Consider the following 26933-nt stretch of genomic DNA (forward strand, 5'->3'; position numbering starts at 1 on the left):
CTATCGATAACGTTATCGATGAATAGCGAAATCCCGAATATTAAAGGTCTAAGCAAATTTCTAGAGTTTTCTACGGAATTTTCGAAAGAATTCCACGCTTATTTTAGAAACGTGATAATTTCTAAAAGGATACTATTGCGCCTGTGTTCTTCTTTTTTTTTTTAATGAAATTGGCATAAGAGATATTCAAACATTTATTAAAGAAAAACGTGAATAGCAACAGTTCCACGTTACGAAGGTACAGGACAAAAAACGTCGAAAGCAAAAAAAATCTATTTTCAATAATGAGAAATTTAAAAACGTTTTATATCGGTCGTCCTTTTTTCTTTTTTTTTTTTTTTTTTTAAGTCTGCTGGATTAATTGAAATTTGTTCCTCGCTCTCGGCAACGATATTTTTGTTCGTGTTTTAATAAGTTAGTACGCAATTTTGTGCTAACCGTGAAGAGGAAAAAATTAACAATTTATAAACAGAGTATTTTATAATTACGCTTTTATCAATCGTTCTCTTTTCCTCGGCTCGCTATAGTTTTTATAACCGATTAAGTTACACTAATTAAAATATCGTGGAACGTAATATCGTTTCTCTCTCTCTGCTCAAAAATAATTATTTATGTTCGTTTACTTAATTAAGATTGGGTTATGTTTTGTATCTTACAGTACAATAAAATATAACGTAAATAATATTTTATCGTGGGACCTCAAAGTCCAGACTATTGGTAAATTTGTAAAAGAAAAAGAACGTCTTCGTTGCTAATTAACCGAACAATTAATCATCTACTTTAAACTTTCTATTTGAAATCAATTTCCTAAAAAAAATTTACTTTTCCAGTAAAACATCGGTATATAGCTACACTTGTTTTTTTTTTCTCTCTCTTTTTAATAAGCGGTAATTACAATGTGACTTTAATAGCGAGGCTTTTAGCGAATGTTTATGCAAATTCGTATTTTTATAGACGAAAGAAAAGAAATAGAAACTCAAGCAGAGTTCCAACGCTATATTGTATTTTAAAACGAGTGCCATTGAATATTTTACGTATCTTTGGATATCATATTATATGTGTAACGTAAATTAACAACTTTCCATAAATGAATAAATATGCACAGTCTATTAATCGTAAATTCGTCTACCATGTGGTTAATCGCTATATTATGACAAGGATTTTTCGGGCATTTTGATGACTTTCGTTCGCTTATGGAATCGTACTACAACGAATTCGAAAACTACCACTGTTCGACACTGACACGAGCAGCGGATACGCATGATTTAACTTCCCGACGAACTAGATAGGTATCAAATTAAAATGGACCCATGCTGCATGCTAAACATTCACTTTACTTATCGCGTTTAGCCCGATAATTACGGCCGCTTTTACGTATATAACGCGACTGATGAATATGCAAAGGGCTGGAATAAAACGCGGAAGCGTACGCACTCGTTTACGACCAATTAGACGAATTTAATAGCTAGCAAGAAGCATAGCTACGCTGCTTTTGCTGCTCCAGGGAAATATGTAAGTAGATCGGTACGATGTGTAGGTACGTGCATGACTTTTGCTTATTTTTTTCAGAATTAACATTTACAACACGTTAGAATCTTTAAAATTCTGGTTACTTAACAGTATTTATTAATCTATAAAGCAAAACAATAACCGTAATGTATCATAATATACTGCATGGCGTATAAATTTTGTAGAGTAGCGAACAAAACTAAAATATTATTGGTACACGCGTTTCTCGTATAGAAGACGATTTAACTGAAATTATTTTTCGTTTATAGAATCTCTAGAATATTCAATTCCTCTCTACTTAAAACGTTTTCTAACGACCAGATTAGATGGTTATGAATTTATTTTATATCCAGTAAATACGAGTGGAATATTCCAACCAACAGCGAGATCCAACATTTTCTACCTGCTCTTCATCGATGTAGTTTTTCCATTGAATTCCGGATGTTTCCTCTCGATTACCGTAGTTGAGATCCAATTAGGAACAGCGTATGAGCGATAGAAAAACCAAAACGATCAACTCGCTTCGAGTAATGCCAAATTTTTCATCTTATCTCAGCGTAAAATCGCGATTATACCGTGCTTGGAAATTGTACTCGATTAGCTGCTTATTTTCGGCAAAATAGCAGTTTAATTACAAAGCAGACCGCAGCAATGTTATTATTTATAATCATCGTAGCTATATAATAACACACATATATAATAGTATACTATAACCCGATTAGTTTGATCTATGAAAGGCAATATAGAATGAAAACACTGAATTTCTAGTAGTCAACTCTTGCGCAACTATTTCGTTACTTAACAAACTCTTCATCCTCGGATCCTTTAATCTCTGTATCATAAATTAAGCGAGAAAGATTCTTCTAAGCTAATAGAAATACTTACACTATAACGTTCACGCAACCAGTCGTATTCGGATATCGAATATACATAGCGCTTTATATAATAAATAGCTAAATATATATCACGCGTTTCCTACGAGGAAATCGAAATTTATAACCTTCTTATTCCGTGAAAAGCTAGCGAACTACAAATCGGCCAAAGTATCCAGATACTTGAGGACGATGACGCGTGTCCAATGTCCAATCACCTTACGTATGTATATACATTTCACATCGCATAGATAGCATCGAATCGCTGTTCACGCCATCATACAACAAGGTATCGTAATGTATTATAGGTTTCGTATGCTTCGCCTAGTCGATCCACAGATTCGCGCGATCTACGCTAAAACAACTAAGATGAATAAAATATTGGACGTTAAACGTGCATATGGATAGCTTCTGCTATAGCTTCTGTTAGACAGCGATATATATCTTTGGGTTTGCGCGTAACACGCCTAAGTAATTTGTAGGAAGCTTTGGATTCCGCGACACGGTGACGTAAAATGGTGCAAAAAGGTAGCTCGTAAAGCTTTCAGCTAAGACACACAGGACACGATGTTAAAAGACGGTACAACATCGTGTCAAATACGCTCTTCTAATCGATCAATGAAATACAGGTTACGCGGTGAAATATCGTGTGTCCAATAAGGTGAACATCTTCCTTCATCTACCACTGTTGACACTCGATTGGTGTTGTCGGATCAGAGCTGGCTGAAAATAGTCCGACACAAGAAGTTCGTTCTATTGTAAGACTCGTTTCTTTAGGCGCGTCGTATTTTGTTATAGAGAGGCTACGCAACTTGTTCTAGCAGAAACGGTATGATTATTTGCGTGAGAATATAGCGACGATATTAGGCCATTCTATTTCTTCGATTTAAACGCGAACAATTTTAAAAATTCTATTAGGTTGATTAAAAAAATTGTCGGTTAACTCTAATTGTAAATAAAAAGGCCTAAAAATTGTAAAAAATGCGTTTGAGAAAAGACGGTTTAAGAAAATAATCTAAGAAATTCCCAGCACGATAATTTTTTATCTTACTTTCGGATATATGTACGTAACGATTGTGATATACTGTAATAAAGAGAATTTTTTCAGGTTAACGCAACAAGAATGCGAGAACGAGATAACTTGGTAACTTGAAAAGAGGTACCTGTTTGCAGTTTGGTTACTGGAGCCCAATATACTCGCCGCGGTCTGAGTAATTTGACTGCGCTACTATCTACCCGGTATACGAGCTAGTATAAATATGTCGCTGTGACTCATTAGATGGCCTGATGGTAAAATGATATCGGTAGCGAAACATGTTCGTCTCGTACTCAATTTTTTTTTTTCTTTTCTTTTTTACGTTCTCGACCGAACGATTTACGCAAGATGCGTTAAATCACGTAACGATTTCTCGCATCAAACTAGATAAACTCGATAGGAAATCGTGTTTGAACAAAGACAAAGTTGCACTTACATCTGCGACTGAGGCTTGGCATCTGATTTCTTTCTTTTCTTGGTGATGCTGCCAGTAATCGCACTCATTTTGACCCACAGTGGGTCCTGTAGTTCACACGGGCTAGGCCTGTAACAAATAATACAAAATAAATACTCAAATACTTACGAAACAGTGTATGTAAATATATCGTGTTTATTTGCAATTAATTAAGAAACAAATACTTTCATATTTGTTATATACATTGTTATTTATCGTTACATCCATTTATCAATTTATATGAGTGAGATGCCACGTGAAGGTCTATTCGATAACGGTGTCTCAACTTCGTACGATTCAAATTTACCTCGGCAATGATCATCGCAACTATCTTCATCGATCTTTTATCGCGTAACAGTAAAATAACCCGATGAAAGAAATCAAAGAGAATCCTCTCGGCAAATCTCTCGCAAATCTCTCGAATTTCGTTCGCCGAGATAACTACTGAAAATTCATCGAATCTTTCTACAAAGTGAAACAAGCGGCATAACTCGCTCTTAATTGCGCCCGTTATTCCTCGATTATCCTCCAACCCATGGCCCATTTCCCTAACATAGCGAAATCTAACGTAGCTTAAAACGTTAGCAGACAGCCAAAGCGCGCCACCGGAGATCTACAAAAACGAGCAATTCTTAGAGCACTCCGAGAAACGTAATTAAGTACGTGAGAAATTTTTCAAGCTCCGTGCCGCGCGACCGCGTAATTGCCGAATAGCTGGCAATTTTCGCAACGTTTCGCTCGCCACGCTATATTCCTACCCGTAATTACCGTACGTCGACGCATTCGACCAACTCTTTTGTTGTACGCTTTTTCTCTTTCTTTTTTAATTTCTTTTCTTTTTTTTTTTTTTTCATCGCGGAGGATGCAAAACAAGCAACGTTCGGAGTACAGTGCGTGCACTTTACGCGTTCGTTTATCGACACGTGAGACATCTCCTATCGCGTGTGGCATTGTAATGTCCGGTGGAATTCGCGATGCGTACGAAGGGACGCAGGACAATTATGGTCAAGGATACACGAGCAACCCGAACGAACAGATGCACCCGTCCATAAAACGCGAATTCATCGTCGCGTGCACTTATTTCAATATTTCACTCGGGACGCTTGATAAATAATTCACCGGTATATTCCTGGAATCCTTTTTTCTTCCCTTCTTCTCTTCCGAATTTATTTTTAAAAGCTATTCGATCTGAATGTGAGATATTCGATGAGCGTATAATTCGCGTAGAGGAAGCGAAAAAAAAAGTGCATCGCTCCTTAAAAAAAAAAAAAAAAAGAAGAAGAAGAAAAAGGAAAAAAAAGATAGAAATCGTGTGGAAGAAAATATATCGCGGTTGTCGTCGGTTTGACCCGCGCCACGCCATTCCATGGTTAACAAATAAATATATAATCATCTTTAGGCCGCTCGCTTGGTGGAAAATAATTTTTATCCTACGCAGAGTCAGATACAAGTTGCCTGTGTCTAACGTTTAACGTCGGTGTTTTTTTTTTTTGAAAAATCGATAAACCGGAAGAAAAAGGAAAGGAAAAGAATTCTAAACAGATGGAAAATAAGGTAGTTGCATACAATCGGTAATTATTGTAACCGTAGTCGTGCTGATAGCCGATCAGCACGATGAGTAATTATAAAACGTGGTTCTAACGGACGGCGATAATTTGTTTTTCATTTGATGAAACGAAACGATCCGAAGATATTAGTCAGCCAACGGTAAGTAGGCAATAACCGAGGAAGGCAGCTGCAAAACGAGCAAACGTATGGCTGATAGAACGCAGATAGGTACGCGTTACACGCTTAGTTGCGTACGCGCGGATCTACCTACGCAAAATTTTCCTCCGCGCCTCACGATGCACGATATCGATAAAAGTCACGGGGTCGGATCGCCAGAGGATTCTCACGGTTCAACGACAGTCTCGAATCACGGAACGATGTTTTCTTCTTACTTTTCGTATCTTTCCAGAATTTTTCTATCGGATAGTAAATTATCTTCGCGTTTCAACGTTTCTACCTTTTAAATTCTATTTTCCGTTATTTTTATTTCCAGCTTTAAAAGCGACATAATAATTTATTATCGAATTGCTGTCGAATCGATTCAAATATAGCGATAACGCGTGTTAATAAACAGACGGTAGATTATATAGTTTTTCGTTCGTATCGTTTTAACTTTAAAATTTCCCAGCGATAATTACGTAGAAATTATCGATTTCGTGTTTCGAAGTTGCAACTTTTATCGAAAGATACCGTCGACAATGATGCGTTTCGTTGGCGTTGCGAGTTTGCGGCGCTGGTTAAAATTCATTTTTTTTTTTTTTACGCGGGGTGACTGAATATGCAACGATTACGGTAGGTACGGCCTTTTCGCAATCAGAATTAAGCAATTAATTCTGACTGGATACACGAATCGAGATATTTCCGATGTCGTACTTTCACCTGCAGGCATTTTAATATAACTTTAAATGTCACTTTGTAATTTTGTATTAAAAAACGAACGATGAATATCACGGGCCGGCAGCGCGTTGTCGCAATAACATGATTTCGTTAAACGAACGTTTAATAATTTCCGTATCTTACGATCGGGCAGAAAAGGTATCTAAAAGAGATGGAACGATAAGAGAAAAATAACGCGTAACTCATTGAAAGAAAATGTTTAAATATACCGGTCTTATAAATTATACGTCGTTATGTAAATAACATTTTCGTTTCGTGTTTTAACGGAGTACAACGCGCTACGTGTTACAAATTACGAAGAAATTTGTTCAAAGTAACGCTTGAATCGATTCGCGTGTAAAGAATATTTTTAATCGAAACGAAATATTTCCATCAAAAATCTTTCCGTTCCTTTCGAAACGAAATTTTCTTTTGTTCAACGGGTTAGCCAAACAGCATTATAAAATATTAAAAAGGATAATATAAAAATAACAGATGCTTGATATAATTAATTTAAATCTTTTCCCAGAATGATAGAGTTTCCTGAATATTCCTTACATTTTTTTCGCCACAGAGTATGCAGAGTAGAGAAAAGAAATATTTCGAGCGAACGCTATCAGATCCAACGGTGACTATCTAAAAATGCAATGATATATGTAGCATTCAATTTAGAGAAACGAGGTACCATCCTTTTCAGGGACGAGATAACGGTACCTCTATTTATCATACGAAAAACCCTGGAGGGCTATAAAGCGCGAGAAAAATTTTGTCGTATCGTTTTAACGCGTAGAATTACGCGTTACGTCTGTCCGAAAGGTTTCGCGGATTTCTTTCGTTCGAAGTTAAACGCGAAGAAAAGCAGAGAGGGAATGAACGAACGAAAGAAAAAGTCGATTCGATAATAAAAATTGAACGAAATTCGACCGATACTTGGCTTCGATCGACCTAATGGAACATTTTATCAAGAACCTTAAATTTTGCGCGACGTCGTTTCAATTCGATTCGAAGCTAATCGATATTTAATAGGCTCGTTAGAGCGCATAGTTTTACAAAAATTGGGAAATATTTATCAGGAAAGTAAATTTCCATCGTTTAGCGTATGAATGATAGTTGGTCCTAGTTTGTATCTGATACACGTAAAAATGAACTACGCTTATTACGTATTACGTAACTCTATACAGAATTGAAAGCTGATAAAATTCAATTAATTAAAACTTTGTTTGAAGTTATTGATTAAAACCGAGTGGGTTAATTAAAAGTAAGTTTAATTAATTTCCTTGATGAAATCAGGCTACTGCGTTTTAATCGCGAATACTTGAATCAATACTCGATTAAAAATAAATTCTGATTGTAGATTAAGTTTCGCTGAAGAATTCAGTAGCAATGCGACGATCGATCAATTTGCCAACAATTTACGTGAATTCTCTTTCGAATGTACTTTTTTTTTATACATATTATATATAAGGCGGAGTCTTCAAAGTAGAACGAGAACTGGTCGATCTAAAATCTACGTTGCATTTAGCGAGAAACGAAAACTCGCGTAATTTAGTTTCGTGAAAGTATCCAGAGATATTTCCGATTCTATTTGTATCCTACGAACGTTATCCATATCCCTAGGCAAGGCACAAAGTACGAAATAAAGCGGAGAGTTGTAAAATTAAGCAGCTTGCGATTAATCCAAAATTTGATCGGTCGTTTTATAACGTAACAGCAGGTACCAAGAGAGAGGTAAATTAAACATGAGAAACAGTTCGCGATCGTTGACCGATGTTTAATATTTTAGAGGACGAGCGACCAAGTAAACGATCGACGAATTGGATTAAAAAGCAAGATCGAAAAACTCACGGATTATCGAAAACGTGGTGAAACCTGACCAACCTCGATCTCGTCGAGCGGAGTAGTCCACGTCGGTCTCTCGGAAACGGCGGAGCCAGCGACAATTTGACACGGTGCGCGGTCCGAGAAATTCTCGGGTAATTTCTCTCGCAAATATAGCCGGTTGGACACGGGCGCGTTACAAAGGAGCAAATTAGACACGTGCGTTGATCCCTCGTCAGGCATTTTGACATATTTGCTACTCCACGTCATCTAATCACCTCCGCCACGCTAGCCAACGTTCGCAACTAAGTTGCCAACCTGATGTCGTTACGATAATACGACACAGCGAGTCGAGAGAACCGGACGAAATCCAGTTGGCATTGGCGCGCATTGTTTTCGGAAGTGGGACCATCCCGCGTGATAAAACCAGGCTGCTGCTGGCTGCTGCCTGGCCCCGGTGAATCGTGACCTTAACGTCACGGTCCAGCGCGCGCAATTGAAAGCAGTTCTTACGATACGACTCATTCCTCCTCGATGCTTCCTTCCTTTTGTCTTCGACTCTTCTGGTTCCGCGTCGAGATGACGCAGCGTTCCGTACGTCAAATAAAACGAATCGATCGAACAGCGAGATATAATACACGACGATGATTTTGTGTAACAGTACAAGAGAAACTTTGTACTTTGTATATTAACTATACCGCGTTACGCGAATCGTTTCCAAGCCGATCGTATTTTTCCTATCGTCGACAAATCTCTGTCGAGCTTCGACGTCTTAAGATCTAACGTTGAAACTCGTGACCGAATTAAAATCATCGACGACCGGGACTATCGAATCGTGTCATCCCCTTCATAGAAAAACGGGGGCGGTTTGAAACGATATAAATCGTCGGCGAGGTCCGGAGCTATAACCCCCCTTGCACCCCTTTAAGCCGCCTCTTTTAATTAATCCGCGCTTGCCTCAAATTTCCACGGAATAATCAAACTCGTTGTACATTATTACGCATTCGTCTTTAGTATAATAACGAAACGATGAAAAAGCATCGTACGTACCGTAGGTATAGGTAAAAGGAAATATCAAGAACGAGAAAATCGAATTATGATAATCAACAACTGAGAATATTAACGTTACTCGAACGAGTTTCCTCGATAATTTCTAAATATTAGTGTTTATTACAGTTGATACGACAAATAAATCGGATAAAAAGAAGTTGGTGATCTGTGGATCGATGTTCGATAATTAACGAGAAGGTTAAGAGAGACAGATAATCGACGAATTGGAGGAGAAAACGAAGGTATCGGATCGCTAATGGTTTTTAAAACAGAGCTAGATACGTATTCGTGAATGAAAAACGCAATTATACGAATTGCGCACAGATATTTCGAAACAGATACGATACAACATATACAAGTGGTAATTATTGATATTCCGATTGACCAATCCATTCGCTATCATAAAATATTACGAAATGTTATTACTTGCTTTGCTATTAACTGTCTAATTTTTCTTGACACCGTGGAAGTGTTTTTAGTATTCTCGTTTAATTCCAGTTAGGTATATTTATTGTTGCTTTTCAAAGGAATATAAATAGTCATCGAAGACAGTGCAAATTAATTACTAATTTTTTAACTAAAATTCCAATAGAGGAGAATTGAAATTTATTTTACGAATAACTAAATATTGCCGCGAAAAGAACGATCTATCGCGTGATCAGAAACTTAGGTATTTGTTAATCGTATAAAGCGAATTCGTTCTTAAATCGAAGGAAATAAATAATTTTCCATTACGAAAATAAAAATTTCCTATGTTTTATAATAATTATATATCGGCGGAAAATATATATATATATATACTCGACGACAGAAAGGTATTACTTATCGTATTACCATAATGCGGTTAATTTTAGAAAATTGCTCGAAGCTTGCCAAGACGAAAATGTAACAAAATGTAAGAGGCACGATGTAACCTAACGCGCGTAATATCCAGAGATTTATAAGACGCCTCCAACGCATCATCTTCGCCGTGGACGCATGTTTAACCTGGATTTAAAAGTTCCGCAAGTGCATCACGTTTTTCGCGAAACGCCGTTCGCGCTTACACCGTTTGTGTTTAACGAGACAATAACGTGTTTTCACGAGGCGCGTCGTTATCACGTTTGCTTTATTAGCAGACCGACTGTCGCTACGAGTGCAACGAGGCTAGCAAATCGTTGCTGTAAGGCTTACGTTACATACGACCGATGGAACGTACGCGTCGTTTGGCAGAACAAGCGTAGAAAGTTAGCGCGATAAACGACGAAAAATTATGCTCGTCGACGTAACACGGCCCAGCTCTTTTTATCACGCCTGTTTCTTTCCTCGTTAAAGTATATCCGCCTGTTGCTTTTTCTCTAAGGGCTTTATTTAAATTTAAGGACACCGTCAAACATCGTTCCGCTCTTCCACCGAGCATTTTCACGTTTCACCGCTTTATTTTATCGGTTCGTTCCCCTAGCGGAACACGCGGCAACAGGCTGTCTATCGAGAGATCGCCGACTAGTTATCTGGTAACGTTCCTCGGGCGGCGCTCAAACATCCCCGAATAAAAGCCACGTCGTAAACACTGCGGAAAAATTGTGATTACGGGTATTCGTTGAAATTGCGCGATTCCACGTGCAGATAGCCCTCGGGTAAAAACGTTCGAGATTCAGGCAGGCTTAATTGATAAACGCCGCGAGTAAAGGTTAATTATAGGAGGGACGATCCCTCGAAGGAAATTCAGCGTGCCCGGCCAATCGATTTCATCGAACGCCGTTCTATTTATCCTGTCACTCGATCGTAAGTTTGGTCGGACGAGAACGAAAGTCTCTTTTCTTAGACTTACCGGTAATTTCTCTTCTTCTCGTTTCTAATCACGAGTTTCTCTCTCTCTCTCTTCGTTGAAAGACCATCTTTTAATGTTTAGACGACACGCGAAGGTACGAGAGGTGATCGATCAAATAAATTTAATGGGAAAGAAACGAAGGAGCAAAACCACTCGAAATATTCGATATATGACCAGAGATAAAATATTTAAGATTCATCGTAAAAGTAAGAATTTGAGAAACTAATCTCGTAAAGAAGAAAGAACGATAAAATACCAATATAAAAGCGATATAAAGGTAATAAAATCTTTTCAGAACTACGTCGTTCCTTTGCTTTTGTATTAACTCTTAAAAAACTAGCGCGATAAAGTTTCTTCTAGACGCTGATTCGTAACGTATCGAGGAATGCAAAAAGTAGAATCGTAGGTGAAATTTTTCCTAATAGCGTCGCAGCGGGGGAACGCGAGATGTTCTACTTCGTGATTTGTTTAACAAGTGACAGCCAGCACGAGCAAGAAAGCAAAAGCGCGCCGAGAGGCCTCGACGACAGTTCGCTTAACGGCCTCCTCGCGTTCACCGAATCGTTTCGTTCGTGTAAAACTGAAACGGACGTAACTATCGACTAAAAAGGCGAATGATAAGAAAGAGGAAAAAGAAAGGTAAAGAAAAACGGAGCTGTAATCTACGCGTATAACTAATCGATCCGATGTTAACGCGACTCGTACGTTTGATACAACTATTTTGCAAATAACACAATGATCGATGAGGCCGGGGATCGACGTTTGCCAGCTGGCTCGAGAGTATTCTCGTCAACTGCTTCTCAATCCTATCTACCTATCGTTAATTGATATTTAACGACGCAATCATTTCGCTCGTATTCGACGGAATACACGATATCGATATTTTCTTATCGATTATTTTAATTCTTTGCCATCGTGTTAGGAGAGAAGCGTCGTACGAAGTTACTTTCTCGACAAATTTAGTCCATGAAATTTCAGTGAAATTTCGGTACAAACAAATAGCATTGGAGAAGAACGTTTCTTTGGTAAAATCGGTAGCGCGGCTGATACAAAAAAATGCTATCGGGTTAGAAGATTGTGACAGACCCTTCTAAATGTAAATTAATCCGTGCTCGAGGGCTCGATCATCGTGGAACACGTTTCGGTTCGGATATGTTCTCCTTTTTTTACATTATCAGAAGATTTAATCGTTTCTCGTTTCTTTCGTCTCACAAAGACTCTGGTTCAGTTTTCAATTTGCATTCGCCTCGCGTTACACACAAAAAGAAGTCGAACCGCGAGAGCAAGTTCGAGCACACAAAAGCATCGCGTGTTCGACAGAAAGTCGATCGACGCGTGTTCGCTTTGCCTTCCTCTCGTGCAAAAAAAAGTTCGGTATCGTTTACGAAGAAACGAAGGAATATCGCGAATATTAATAAAACGCCGTCGCCTGCGGTCGCGGGTGAAATTACCACGATTTTCCACGTTCTCCGATCACGATCGACGAGGCAAATCGTTGTTAATCTCTCGAGGGACTACCGACGCAACCAACCAACCGATAATTTCCTCCGATTGTCCGCTCTAATCGCTTTCGTTAGCTGTTAGAATCGAATACGTACAAAGGACATGGCTGTTCGGATATGGTAAAGTCGAAGATGTATTCGCCGAAAATCGCGAAGCAAGTATAACAGAAATTTTTATGTATCTAGAGATAAGAGCGCGATAACTTCGAAAAGGGTATGTATTTATAAAATTGGCTGTGACCTCGATGTTAAATTACAATCAATCTTCGATTAAAGATATCGCGAAACGAATTTCATTCGATTCTTTTAATCTCGTTTTATTCGGCCTTTAGAAACGCTTGCCGAATCCGACTGCTTAACTTACTCTAACTCGATTTGATTTCTTTCGCTTTATAAATTACGTTACTCGCCAACTAATATCAAATAAATACATAATTAAGGTTAAATACAATCTATTTGCACCCTGCGTTTTGTAACGTTTGCGTAATCGTTCGGTCGTTAAATAACGTAAAGTTAATTTGTAAACGTTTGCGAATTCGCGAAGCGTAACTAATCGATAGCGAGAAATACGCTTTAGTCGAGAAACGTGTAACGCATGAACGTTGATTTTATAAAAATGTTTATAGAATCAGAGCGTTTGTTGCCTTGGCAGGAAAATTTCTTTTCGCCAGAGTTTTCCACGGCTTTTGAAACGATCCGAAACGAAGGTTACAGCGTTCGTTGCACGCCACATCTTGTAACGAGGGACCCGTGGAAAAAGAGAAAGAAAAAAGAAAGAGCAGGGAAAATCGTAACGTTTCCACGAGGAGCGTGCAAGGAGAAGAGGCAAGGGCCGAGGAGAACGTCGACGGATCGAAGGCACTCGACCTTGATATCAGCTCGAGAAAAACGATTGTTTCCGTTCTGCGCGAGCGAGACGCGTCAACGTCGACGACTACGTCGTCTCGAGGCAACGACAAATTTTCGCGGCCGCAACGCGCTCCGTTTGGTTCCTTCCAACGTCCTAATTCTACGTCAGCCATCTACGTCGAATCGGCTGCTGGGTAATCAATAATTTTTGCGCGCGAGAATGCTTGCCATTCTCGTTGCCAGAGCTGGCACCGCGTTTAAGTAAATAGCATACGCTGATCGTACCACGCTCGTCTATTCGTTGCTTTGCTCGTCTCGATTAAGTTTCCGAATTATAAAACAGAAAAAGAGAGAAGCACGACGCTCAAAAATATCCTTGATATTCGTCACGTGGACCAAGGTACACCGTCTCATCGAACGAATCGTTGCTCGGTCGATCGATCAACGTTTTACGTAATTCGTCGTATGGTAAAAGAATTACGGCTGGATTTTCTATCTTACTTTTCTCCAAGAAGCATCCTCGCGGTGCCACGAGAGACTCCAAGACACGTCGACACCCAGAGACCTCGTTTCCATTCCACGCCGTTCCACTCCTAAACATCCATCGCAACTTCCAATCGTTTCATCGTACACGCGAACTTCACGCACCAACGAACTCGTTTGCGTTCTCCGATCACCGCGGAGACCGGATACTTTGAGTAGACGCGATGGCGAGAAGCGAGAGCGGAAGATTACGCGGGTGGATCGAGCTACGATCGACGGAGGAGGCGGACGGAGGGAAACGGAAGTCGGTGAAAAGAAGAAAAAGGAGAAAGAAGGCAAAAGGGAGAAAAAGAAGGTGACCGTAAAGGAGCACACCCGCGGCAAGAAGAAGCCGGCGCTCGCTGCTTCTGCCGACGTCACCACTTATCGTTAGGAAGAACACCTTGCATCACTAGCGGCGTGTATCCACGCAGCCGTCACCCAGTTGTCACGCAGCAACGTTCCTCGACTCCCCTCTTCGAAGCTGATGCGCGTTGCCTGGCTGTTCCCTGAGGTAGCTCCTCTTCTCTTCTATTCTCTTCTCTCCTTTCTTTCAGCGCCAGTCGCAGAAGCGACTATCCGCGCGCGCACTCACTCGAGCTTGCCTCTCTTTGCGCAACAATCGCTCGCCACCGTCGCCGTCGTCGCCACTGCCGCCACTGACGATCGCGCATACATCGCGTGTTTCCTCTTTCTCGACGTGTGCGCGCGCTCCTCGCGACCGTCGGCCTTCGGTTCCTTCGCCGCGTGTTTTAGAGTTGAACGAGCGAACTTCGCACGGATACTCTGACACACACACACACACGCTCTCTCTCTCTTTCTACGTAGATACTATATACGCGAGAATCGTTGCGAACCGTCTGCTTATTCCCGCTTGGCCAGCGAACGCGCGTCTACTTACAGTACCGACTCACTGACTGACTGACTGCCTGCCGCACTGATTCGTCGTATCGCGTTCGTTCAGCTACGGCGCAACGCGCCGCTAACCGACGATTCGTCGCGTACCGACGCCACGTTCCAGCCACGGCCTCTAAAATCAGCTGCTCTTCGCGGATCCGTTGCAACTGCGTCGTTGCATCGTGACAACGAGTAGCGACGGATATGCAAATCTCGACGGAGATCGACGCGAGCTTCTCGAAATTTACTCTACGACGCGTATCGAGATAACGGAGACAATGGTCGTTAAGCTGCAGCTAGCGATGGAACTAGCGAGGCGAGCGTGGCCTGTTCGAGTCGCCACGGCCGAGCATCGGTCGCTCGTGGGTCGACTCGTATATGCGGGACCTGTACCCGCGTGTAATATAGGTCAGTGGGCCAGGGCGATCATGGCAACACGGACATGCGCGGCGTTGCGCGCACCCGTGGCCCGCCTTGCCTGCCTTCGCGACCGTCCGAACGACCGAGTCGACCGCCGCGTTACGTGCCACGTTTAATGCACTCGACCGATCCCATCTCCTCGAGCTTCTCACCTGTTTCTTCCTTTCCCGTTCGTTCCTGCCGTCTCATCGTCAGACAGCTACGCGTGTATATTAATACGTTACTTACACGTTACGCGTCCAGATTGGAACGTCGGGGTAAGTTACGGTCGCGTGCAACCTTTACAGTTTACAGCGACAGATTTTCGTTTAGAGGGTAAGTTTACGGCGGTAGAGAAGATTTCGAGGTTTCGGTCGGATACGGACGAGCTGCTCGGGAAAGTGGGTCATCGATGCGGTCGTGGGTGTTGCTCGTTGGGGATTTTGTGGAGACGATAGATTTTCGGTAGCGAGTAACGTGGGTGGGGGATTTGATATCTGGAGTACGGGGGGTGGGGGTGGATTGACGCAATTCGGCGATAGTTTAAACGGGTTGATTAATACGTTCGGGGATGACGGTGTACCGTGTTCCTTTTTCGAAATATTCCATCTACCGGGTATAGTAATGAAATTTTTTTAATTTGCAAGAATTTATAGAATTAAAATTTTCCATAACGAATCGCGAAGAAACATACGTCGAAATGTTTAACCTCACGAACGTCGGCTAAAATTTTCTCTTCCAACGTTCGTCGAATAATTTCAATCTCGCGTATTGGCTTCGTCGAGCCCCAATCATAACCAATCACCATTAAATAATTTTCCAAACTATCAAGAGCATTTCACGTACGAGAACTCCTAGTTACTTTCATTTGCTCTCTTGTAAAAATATATATGTATATACGGTAACAGCTAGGCGAAGCAGAAAGAAGAAAAATAAGCGGAAAGCAAATAAACGAAAGGAAGAGCGATGTATTGCCGTAAAATTACCGGATTACGGATTCACAGTTACAGAAGAAAACGGCGAGCGCAGGAGTCGCGCGAGCTGGATGATGCTCGCTTTCAGACGCCGTAATTGCATACGCAATTACGTTGCTGTATAGAGCGTAATCGACGAAACGGCGATCCCGTATCGCATACTTTCCTCGCCGCGTGCCTCTCCACGCCGGTTTCCCTTTTTCCGTTCATTTTACTCGCTTCTAATTCCCGTGTTTCCCTTTCTGCCTCGGTTCGACGCGATTGCGGCTATTCGAATGTCGCCACGATGGTGCCTATTACCACACAATGCTCTCCGAGCTCCGACCATCCCCCGGCAAATGTCTTCTTCTTCTCGCTGTTCCGATGAATACGAAAATTGCCAAGATCTCTCTGCCCGGGTGGCGTCCGCGCCACCGAGATGACAACGATAGCGGTGATGATAATAATAAATCGACTTTATCGCGCGAAACGAAAATTGTTTAGAGCGCTGGATACGAACGGTATAGACGGAGAGGTATATAAAAGAGACAGGAAAAAGAGTAAGAATTAGGTATTTTTGTTAAGGTTATTTGATGTATGTGGAATCAAAGAAACGCGTGGGTAAATTGTAAGGTATAGTAAGTATATATATATATATAAGCTGGTCCAAATCCGCACGCTAGCAATGTTACCCTGAGTCTAAAAGAATCCCGAAGCCAACGTCGCACATGTACCCGCTTATGGTCTGTCACCGACGCATTCTTTTGTCTATGCGCTATGGATGGCCTCGACGCTTGAGAAAACCGAAGACCACTTAGAAGTGGCGATCGCTTCAACAATTTTGAATAAGTCGACGATTTCGTGGTGGAGAAAAAATGAATGCCAACGTTGAAACGCAAATCGATAGGAACGTCGGAAATGTCGATAGACTGGAAAAGGCGGTCTACGTGTATAAGACACGGTAGGAGATATTGATACGTTTGGAATACGTTCGGAATGCGTAGGAAATGGTGGAGATGCTTTCTCATGTTGATGTTATCGGTGGTTAAATCCTTTACTATTGGCCACGTTAATTTGTTATCTGCCGTTGATCTGTCTTATCTTAAGAGGTAATAATACGATTAATTGCTTGTATTCGTTTCAACTTAAGTGTCACGCGTTGAAACATGAAATATACGATATCGAGTCGAAGTATATAGAAAAATGAACCGTGAAACGAGGATAGTCGCGATTCAAAAACGAGAAACGCGCGTTTTCCATACTTTTCTCCGGCTTTCTTCAACGAAATGTAAAAAGGAAATACTAAAAATATCAAAAGTTTGAATATGTTTGTACGCGTCAGATTAAAGAATACGCGTAAGACTTGATATTAAAAATACTCTATATCTAAAGATGCGTTAGGAAGAGAACTGAAATAAACATATCGTTCCGTTTACTCCTTCGTGTAGTCTTTCCCATTATTATACGCTTACACAATAGCTAATCCACGCACAGCAGCTCGTACGTTAAAAAGTCAGCAATCTAACGAATTAATCTTAGCTTGTACGTGGTCCGCGTATCTAGCTCGTTATACGCAGCTATCGTCCCTTTTCGACCTCGCGTCCGTGTATCCTCTATAGCTGGGAAAAGATATATTCCCTTTGAATCCACCGCATTAACGTCAAAGACCTAATTAAATTCCTATCGAGCACGCATATAAAATTGCAACGAAATTAAATTATCGATAAAAGCAATTATCTAAAGAAAGTTGCCTGACGATCGATTCGTTGCGTATTGGTTTTTAGCGGGTTGCCGGATCGATCGCGCCACGTCTAATAGCGGAACGAAACGAACTTCTCAACCGGTGTCAACATCGATCCGTATCTACATTTTTAATGCATCGACGTAATATTTTATTGTTCGCCGTGCTATTCTACTCGCCGCGTCGGTTCGGTATTGACCGGCACGCGATTTTGCAACGTTGCGTAAAAAAAAAAAGAAAAGAAAAGAAAGAAATAAAAAAAAGTCGTCGACCGCGATAGAAATACGTTACTCTCTGAGATTTCTATATTCGCGAGAAACTTTATCTGGAAATGCGATTGACACACGGAGTCGCTCTCATCTGCAACGTATCTCTCTCTCTTTCTTCCTCTTCGTTTTACTTTGTGTTTTACTTTTTATTTCCTTTCTTTATCGTTCGTTACAACGATTTTACGCGATCGTGTGTACACAGAAACGACGCTCGGATTACATTTTTAGGTAATCTCGAAAAGGCTGACGTGACACGCGTATCAAATACTTCATGTTACAGCTTTTGTGTCATCGCGACGCGCGTCGAAATCGCCTCCAGATCGTTTCTGTCCAGTTCTCTCTCGCAAATATCATTTGGTAATTCGCGCTTTTTTTTCGTTCGTACGTACTATACTACGCTCCGTATACGCAGGTATTCCGTTTACTTCATATATCGCAGTAGATCCCGATAACCAAAAGTAGGTAATCGATTTTGATTTCAACGCAACAAAGACGTCTCTTTGATTTTATCTTCGATCCCGTCGAGATACATTTTCAATCTCAAGTCGACACGATAGAAATATTTTTTCCATTTTAATTTCACCGCGACCAAGGAATCTCACCGACCTCTGATCTGCGACGTAACGACACAATTATCCCAACATTGTGAAACGGTCAATCAAACAATATCTTTTAGCAACGTTCTTCCGCTTGGATTTATAGAAAAAATCAACGCAAACGAGATCCCAAGCGGTAAATGATTTTGATCGTGAAGCGTCCTAAATATCGTACACTTGTCGCGTTATGCGACTACAAAAGCGAACACGCGTATATTCGTCGTTTAAACGTTAAAATACTTTCGACGCATCCAGCCGCGTGTTCCATTTTCGAAATTACGTTTAATTCGTTCCACTTCGAATTTCAATATATCGTTATCCGTGCCGTCGTGTTCTTACGGTCGTCGTCGAAAGAAAGATGGAATTGGAAAGGGTTAAAAAGTAACCTGCGACAACGGACGGCCGTATCCTTTAACAGCTATAAAATATGATTTCATAGCATTCGGAGAATAATGACGTCAGTTCTAGCGCTGAAAACGGACACGCCGGAATTTGATACCCGGGCTGAATTAGGTGCGACAACTTCATGCAGTTTCTTGGCTTCCGATCCCAACAAAAGGATTCCAAACTGGTTGCTCGATCGGCGTTTCAAACTCGAACGATCACCGAGTCGGGATGTCGTTCGGACGAGAAAAGAAAACGCGAAATTCGAGACTAAAACGAATAACACTTCGCGCGTATTTCATCTTAATCGCGCTGCGGATAACAAATTTTCCATTTCTTCGGCAAAACGTCGGTGTACAAAGCGACAGGAAATTTCATCGACGAGTGACAGATCGCGGTTTTCCGGGCAAATTGCTAGGAAGAAGCAACGAGATAATTTAAATCAATGGCAAACGGGTTCTATTACTCGTCTATTCGTTACGCCATTGCCTGTTATCCGTCTTCTACCTACACGTGCCTCCGCCTGCCTACGTTCTCTTCCGTCGAATAACGCTTGTCACCGCGATACTCACACTTTCACAAGGTAAACACCTGTTCTTCTCGACGATCGAGCCGACGGTCGAGCAGCGATCGTCGATCTTCGAAATCGTTCCAACACACGGTTCTACGGTTCGTCGAAAGAACACCTCTGAAAATATTTGGCGTTCGAAGAATGTGCTACCGAAACGCGTCAATTTTGAAAAATTCGGGAAACACAAAGTATTTTGCAAATAAATAATTTATTACTTTCAAAATTATTATCTTCGATAACAGGACAACTGTTAATAAAATACGATACGTTTTAAAGAAATTTGGAAAGATTAAATTTAAACAAAACAAGCCTATAAGATGTCGCGATTTGGTGTAACTTTTGAAAGCTCCTGTTCGCGAGAAAATGAGCCTACGAATCTAGGATACGTACTACTGAATTCCAGTTACAATTGCGCGATTCGATATGGCCACGATTTCGATCGAAATTTAAATAACGCCACTTTGCTCGAACACCCGCCTGAAGCGTAACTCGCATGACATTTCAGTCGCTAACTTTGAAGATTCCGCGAAATAAAGTCGCGTTAAAGCTTCAAACATAAAGAAACGGGTTACGTGTCTTCGAAGAAATTTCAAATGTCGAAAATGTACTTCTTACGTTTTACAAAAATATTGAATAAATATCCTTTGCGTAATTGCTTCGTTCCAAAAACGATTGTTTCTTAACGTAAAGAAAAAAAAGAAAAAGAAAGAAAAATTATGTCCTAATGAATGAAAATTCAATGTTTTCGATAAGAAGAAAACTAGCGAAATTATTTTCTTACTGAAAGAGTTCTAATTTTAATTTATTAACGTTAGAACTATCACACCAGTCAAATTCACTGGTTTTACGATTTTATTTTAAAATTCCTACTTCGCGTTATATCTTTTTCCGCGATGATGTAACGACTTTCGCAACGATAACCAAAAGAATAATACGATGAATTTTATTTTGTCTTTTATCTATTCGAACTCGCAATAATTTTGTATCGAGGCTACTTATACCGTTTATCGAACCCCAATTAACCAGTTTCCTCGTTTCGTACGACTTGCCACAGGTTTTGAAAATTTTTTACCGCGTATCATTCGATATGACGATATCAGATATCGGGAAAATTCCGGATCGATCGCTAGATCGCTAGATGCTACTACTAGAAATACCAGGCCACTCGAAACGACTGGTTCTACGATTTTATAAATGCGTCGATCCTCCTTTAAGGATCATGTTCCCGGATGGATTGATAATACCAAAAATGCGCTACGTAACATGGAATTGCTTCTGTAATAAAGTAATAAATCAATAAATATAAGAATATTCTATCATTACGTATTTTTTAAAGACGATAAAGTCATTTCTACTGGTTTTGGTAGAAATAGCTTCGTGTTGACTATCGGTAGTTAACTAGCGTTAAGGAATAATGTTTGCCCGCGTGAAAAAGTAATTCTTTCTTAATATAATTTTTCAAATATATTTTTGAAACTTCGTGTATAGGTCAACAATATAATTCGGCCGTCGCATCGTTCAACGATCGAGAAGCGCTGCTCCGTCTCGCACTGGAACCCCGTTGGAAAGTTTCGTGAAAACAAATATCGTACGAAGGAAGATCGATTTCTGACTGACGCGGCAGTTCTAAAGTAGCATCCGTTGCCAGAGCATCGAGCGCTAATCTGTTGGTATTCTAGCGAGTCGATGATGATCCATAGAAGGCGATCGCGCATTTAAATTGGTCGAGGTCTCTCGGTTACGCGCGCTTCGGTAGTAACACACTTCCCTAGCTCGTATATGCAGTTGTAAACTGTTCTGCGTTCTCCGCCACGGCCATCGACCAGAATTCCCGTGGCTCGTGCATACACCTCTACCTATGTACTATATACCCTTTCTATCCTTTCGCCGTTCTCAGCCGTCATGTCGAGTTCAGGTTCATACTACACGTGTCCCGTCCCTTATCGATAGGGGAAGCGTGCCTGCCGCTGAATAACTCGAGAACCGTTTTTCCAGATCCATGTCGAGCAGCGCGTGTACTAGAATTTTTCAATTTCAGCTTTCAATTTTTTCCGTATTCTTTGCTTCGTTCTTCCGCCTTTTAGCCTTTTCTCTTTCCAGCTTCACAGATTTTTTTAAGGCTCTTTTTCAGACTTTATACGATTAAATACGAATAAACGATTTTTGTCTATACAGAAAAATAGGATCTAGGATCTTTACAACAAGCGTAAATTTCCACGAAAGGCTATCGGATAAGTTTTTCGCTATTCCGGTCTTTTTTTGAAAGACGTCGCGATGCGACCGAGCCACGTCAACCCCTGACTGACGCACAACGAGGTAGGTGGACGTGGACGTTATTTAAATTTGTTACTTTGTCCTAACTTTCTCGCGCTTTTATCTTCGATTCTTTTAAAAACACGTATATCACTGTGTAGAATAATTATTGTATCGTAAACAGACGTATTGATCAGTGTAAAGAATGATTCGATTTGGACGTGTTAAAAACTCGGAGACATTATGCGGGTTTTATCGTTTGCTCGTTACCTTTTATCGCAAAACGTGACTAACGGTAGGTAACTCGTACAGCGTTCTTTCTTCTGCGCTTATTATCGATCGGAAACGAAACATTTTTCTTCCACTGGTGAAATTTCCTCGTCTACTTTCTTGTCACTGCATCGATTCGTTTCTGGTACAAGTTGCACGTATCACCTTTTTATTATTCGATACGACGAATCCGCGAGATAGCGATCTCTACGTTACGAAGATCGCGCTTTTACGTTTCAACGATTATCCGTATCGTTTTTTGTCGATTGCAAATAAATCGCCGAGAAGCTAAACCGATCGCTTTTACTTTCTGAAAATTTCTTGACTCTGGCGCGGCACACGAACGTTTCGCGTCTCGTGAATTTCAATCTCGCTTGAATTTCAACGCAAGAAATAATTTCTTCTCGATAGATTCGATCGAATTAAACGGCGAGTAAATCAGCAATAACGAATCATCGAGAAAGATCAGTTCTTTCTCGAAGAAGTTCGTATCTTAAATCGCAATTTGCAAACAATTGCGATAAATCCATGCGAACGACGATTCTTTCGTACGAGATATTCGATCAAAGAAAAGCGTATCACCTCGTGGATCTCGATGAAATTATTTCGATGGTTAATATCGTCTATTGTATTCGAGATTACTGAAAAATTTAAGCAACGTTTCCTCGTTGCTACCTGGCTAATTACGTTGGTTATCCGCTAGGCGAATCGCCGACTTTCGATGTGAATTTTCGATTATTTCGGTTAAACTAGTATTATTTTCATCGACGAACAACGAGAGATCTTATCTCGCCAATATTCTCGTATTGAAACATCTTTCGTCGATCCTCGCTCGTTTTGCATAATTATTCGCGTACAAGATCGCTCGAAACTTCTAATAGCGTGGCACTTTTAATAAACGAGCCTCCGTTCAAGTTGGCCGGCGTTTCTTGTTAATTTTCCTATCTCCATATTTCTAGCGATTATCGCGTGGCTTTGTCCCAACTTGGTTCGTAAAGGGCAAAATTTTTAATTACGACGAGTCCCATCAGCGTTCGATCGACGTTTTCTCCGTGTTATCAAAGTTTTCGCATTTATCCTGGAACTCGTTAACTGGCTGCTATATTAAATACCGTCGAAACATTAGCTAAAATTTGATCCAAGATAAAGAAAACTACAAAGTTAGAATGTAACATCGAAGGGAACATAATTTCCATTTTCTTATCAAAGTACGATCAATTTTCGAGACTCTTTCGCCGCTATCGACGCTCTTGGAAAGGCGAAATAGGTGGACGAGGAAAGCGGATCAACGTAAAGTTCGTTTATCAACGAAGACGCTTCTGCCGACTTCTCTCTGGCTATTCGTTTCGCAGTCCGTTGTAATCGTTAAATATACAGAATGCTTAAAAAAGAAAGTCATTGACGGCTCTCGATCATAACGGAGAAACAGTAGATCGATACTTTTCGCGTAGAATCCGATTCCGCGTCTTCTCGTCGAGACGTATACGACGAGCTCGATTTATTCGCTGATGATAGAAGAAAGGACAGATCGCGCAACGATAAAAAGGAAACGAATTATTTGTAAATGCGCGTATAGAAGAAAAACACAGGGAGGATCGCGACGAAACGCTGTAACGACAAATAGAAATTTTCTAATTTGAAACGTTAAAGTCTGCTTGTGCTGAAATTCGAGCATTCTACGAGATAAACTCGAAGAAGCAACGGTGCAACGACGAAGAACGATATCGCGAAGATCGTATCTCACGAGGTAAATTATCATCGGCGTAGAAACGGAGACGCTTTTTCTTCCAGTGAAAACCGCCGACACATCGGTTCTTTCATCATAGACTCGGAGCTGTACAATCCGAATCGCAAATTAAGCAGATTCCGTTTCGATGATACAACGCATATACGCACAGGTATCGGGGCTGGATGTTAATTAGCGAGGTAAGAGGAATTTCAGATTAGCCTCTCTCGAGCGGACAGAGCGTGGATAATTCAACGATATATGTACAACCGGGTTCCGCTCCTTTCGGCCCGCCGCGTCGATGAATCGACCCAACGAAACGAGTTTTCATTTATATCGTCGGCCTAACGATGTCACACGCGAAACTCTCTCATCCCCTGCTTGTTATATAACGTTAAAGGTACACAATCGAAACGTTCGTCGTAATTATCGGCTAATTACGACGAGCTTCCAATATGATTCATTAGGTTCTTTGGCCCGTAAAATCGTTCGCGTGTAACGCGTAATCTGTAATTCGACAATCGTTCGTTTCACGCGTAAACAACGCGCCAACGCGATTTTATAACGCGTATCCTGCTTTTTATCAACGCCGTGTTCGATCGTAGTTGGATCACAGCTACGACTTCTCCTATATTTATCCTTCGAATTAATTCAATTTCAATATGAACGTAACGTTGCTCGTTCTTGATAATAACGTTATGGAACTTTATCCCTTCTTTTAATATCAAACTTGTTACGAGAGAGAGAGTTTACCGGCGCTCGTAGCCTGTGAAGCGCGAATCGTGACTCGTAAGATTCCATTAACGATATCGGTCAAATTGTGCGGCACGACCCTGATACTCTGAAATTTTCCATAATTTTCCACGAATACTTATGGCAAACGGTATCCGACTTGGAAAGACAAAAAAGAAAAAAAAAAAGAAAGAGTATAATTCCTGTTCGATGTATTCTTCGATAATTCCTATCGAGGTATACAGAAGTGATAATAATTACGAACGACCGAGCTGGACTATCAATTTCAACCATAAAATTATGGCAAGCTTATTAGCATACTTTCACCCGAGTGAAGCAATCGGACGAGGTCGAAGAGAGAGAATGAACGCGTACTCGGCCTTAATTCAAGTTGCAATTGACAGTAGGAAGTGAAATTCCGTCGATCGGAGCCGATCGCTCCAGATCGAAATTACCACCGTCTTGTCCCTTTTTGCGACGTCTTCTTCGTCGGCTAGATATTTTTTATTACGCGTTTCGCTCTTGGTCGAACACCGGCGACTCGCGAATATCACGCTCCGCTTTGTATTTTTACCGTGTTCGGAAATCTTGCTGGACGGTGGAACGAACAGGACCAGCGTCAACTTCGAATCAGCGTTTACCTCGCTTCAATCGACGATAACGCTGCTGCCTGCGTTTTAGTTCGTCGTAACGCTGTTTGCGTAACTCGTGCTGACGTAATTATATATTGTCATCCCGCGGGAATGAAAATCGAATGATTTACGCGCTAATTTATGGAAAACGAAAGACGGGTCTAAAAAAAATCACAAGATTTATAGAGACACGTTCGTTTCGATAAAAACGATATATTACAAGATATATCGAAACGAATTCAATTTCTTTTTTGTAGCGATTTTTGTTTTAGTCGGGTTATGCGAATCGTTCGCGAGATTATAGCGATCGACTTCATAAATTAGAAAGTAGAAGAGAGAAGCGAGGATATTACAACAAATATTACGTTTTTCAATTTATCTTGCAACGTATTTACGTCCATCATATATAGCACACCTGTACGACCAGAGCAAGTTTATGAAAATCGATATATGACTTTTGTAAATTGACCGTTTTGATCTGCCGGATGATCGTCGTCGTGTTGCTTCGTCGTAAGGCTCTTACATTGTATACGCATAATTATCAATCGGACAGCGAAGCTAAATGTGGAACGATACTTTCACTTTCGAAAATGAACTTGATCGTTGGACTAGTTTATATCGTTTTGATAGGAACGGCACAAGGGAAAAGCGTTTCTTTTCATCTTCTTCCTTTGCAATTACCCAGCATCGAGAGTAACTTGATACATTTCAAATAATATGCCTATTATCGCGTACGTTGCAGTAGGAAAAACTGTTGCCGTATCGCGGAGTTATTCCGGTGTTACGACGCTGACGACACGCTGTTCGTAGCTTTCGATTAACAAACATTTTATCGACCGTCGAGCAAAGTGTCGTTTTGAAACACTTCTCGCGTCTTACTCGATTACCACGAAGTGGTTTAATTTACGACCGAGCCAGTTTGAAAACTTGGTTAGTTCGCGTAATTTCGCTCGGTCCCATAGAGTCTGACACGTATGATCGCTTACAAGCTAATTAAAAAAGAAAAAAAAAAATTTAAAAAATCCGCTGGCGAGCGGATGCGTTTTAAGCGTTGCCGAGCGCGCGACCCTCGCCATTAAGCAAACCTGTTCATTAATAACGTTACAAGCGGCGCAAAACGCTACCGCGACTTAACAAGAAACGCGTTAAGAACCAGTTAATAAATCCATCAGAGGAACGACACTAACGTTTCTATGAACACCGTGAAACGGTAACGCTTAATCTCATTGAAAATTAGACTCGACCATTTATCTTTGTACGAAAGACAACCGGGACTTTTAGTTTAGTTGGAAAATTTATACAATAAACCCGCTGAGCCTCATAATCGAACTAAAACCGAGGCAGAAATAACTTTGGGATAACCATCGCTCTTATCATTTATCAAATATATCGATGTTAAATTTCAATTACTCGGCAAACGAAGAAAATTATTGATATCCGTGTTTCGATGTTTCAAAATGGCATATTTTTCGGACATAAGCGATTCACAAGCGTTCTTTTTACGCGTCAAATCATCAAAGTGCTTTAGCCTAAGTTGAAACTTGTGGAAACTACAAGTTCGTTACATTCGTTTGCTTGTGTAAAATTGCGTAAAATTCGTGTCTACGTGTTCGTTATTCGTAAACAAAGCGTAAATCTATCGCGCAATTAAACACAGCCTTCTA

At 40.7% G+C, this 26933-nt stretch overlaps 1 protein-coding gene across 8 annotated transcripts in view; it reads right to left on the bottom strand.

Annotated features, from left to right (window-relative positions):
- The window catches only part of LOC139995858 (uncharacterized), a 128491-nt gene that overhangs the window by 39380 nt on the left and 62178 nt on the right, over positions 1-26933 (bottom strand). For 7 of the 8 annotated variants that reach the window (XM_072019751.1, XM_072019750.1, XM_072019748.1 and 4 more), the window contains exon 3: positions 3854-3961. In XM_072019751.1, the coding sequence (XP_071875852.1) occupies positions 3854-3961 (108 nt within the window). Of the gene's footprint in view, positions 1-3853; positions 3962-13825; positions 14647-26933 lie in introns of those variants that run through there. The other variant, XM_072019746.1, reaches the window with a different exon arrangement.

The sequence above is a fragment of the Bombus fervidus genome, chromosome 16, assembly GCF_041682495.2.
Source record: "Bombus fervidus isolate BK054 chromosome 16, iyBomFerv1, whole genome shotgun sequence".
Classification (NCBI taxonomy): domain Eukaryota; kingdom Metazoa; phylum Arthropoda; class Insecta; order Hymenoptera; family Apidae; genus Bombus; species Bombus fervidus.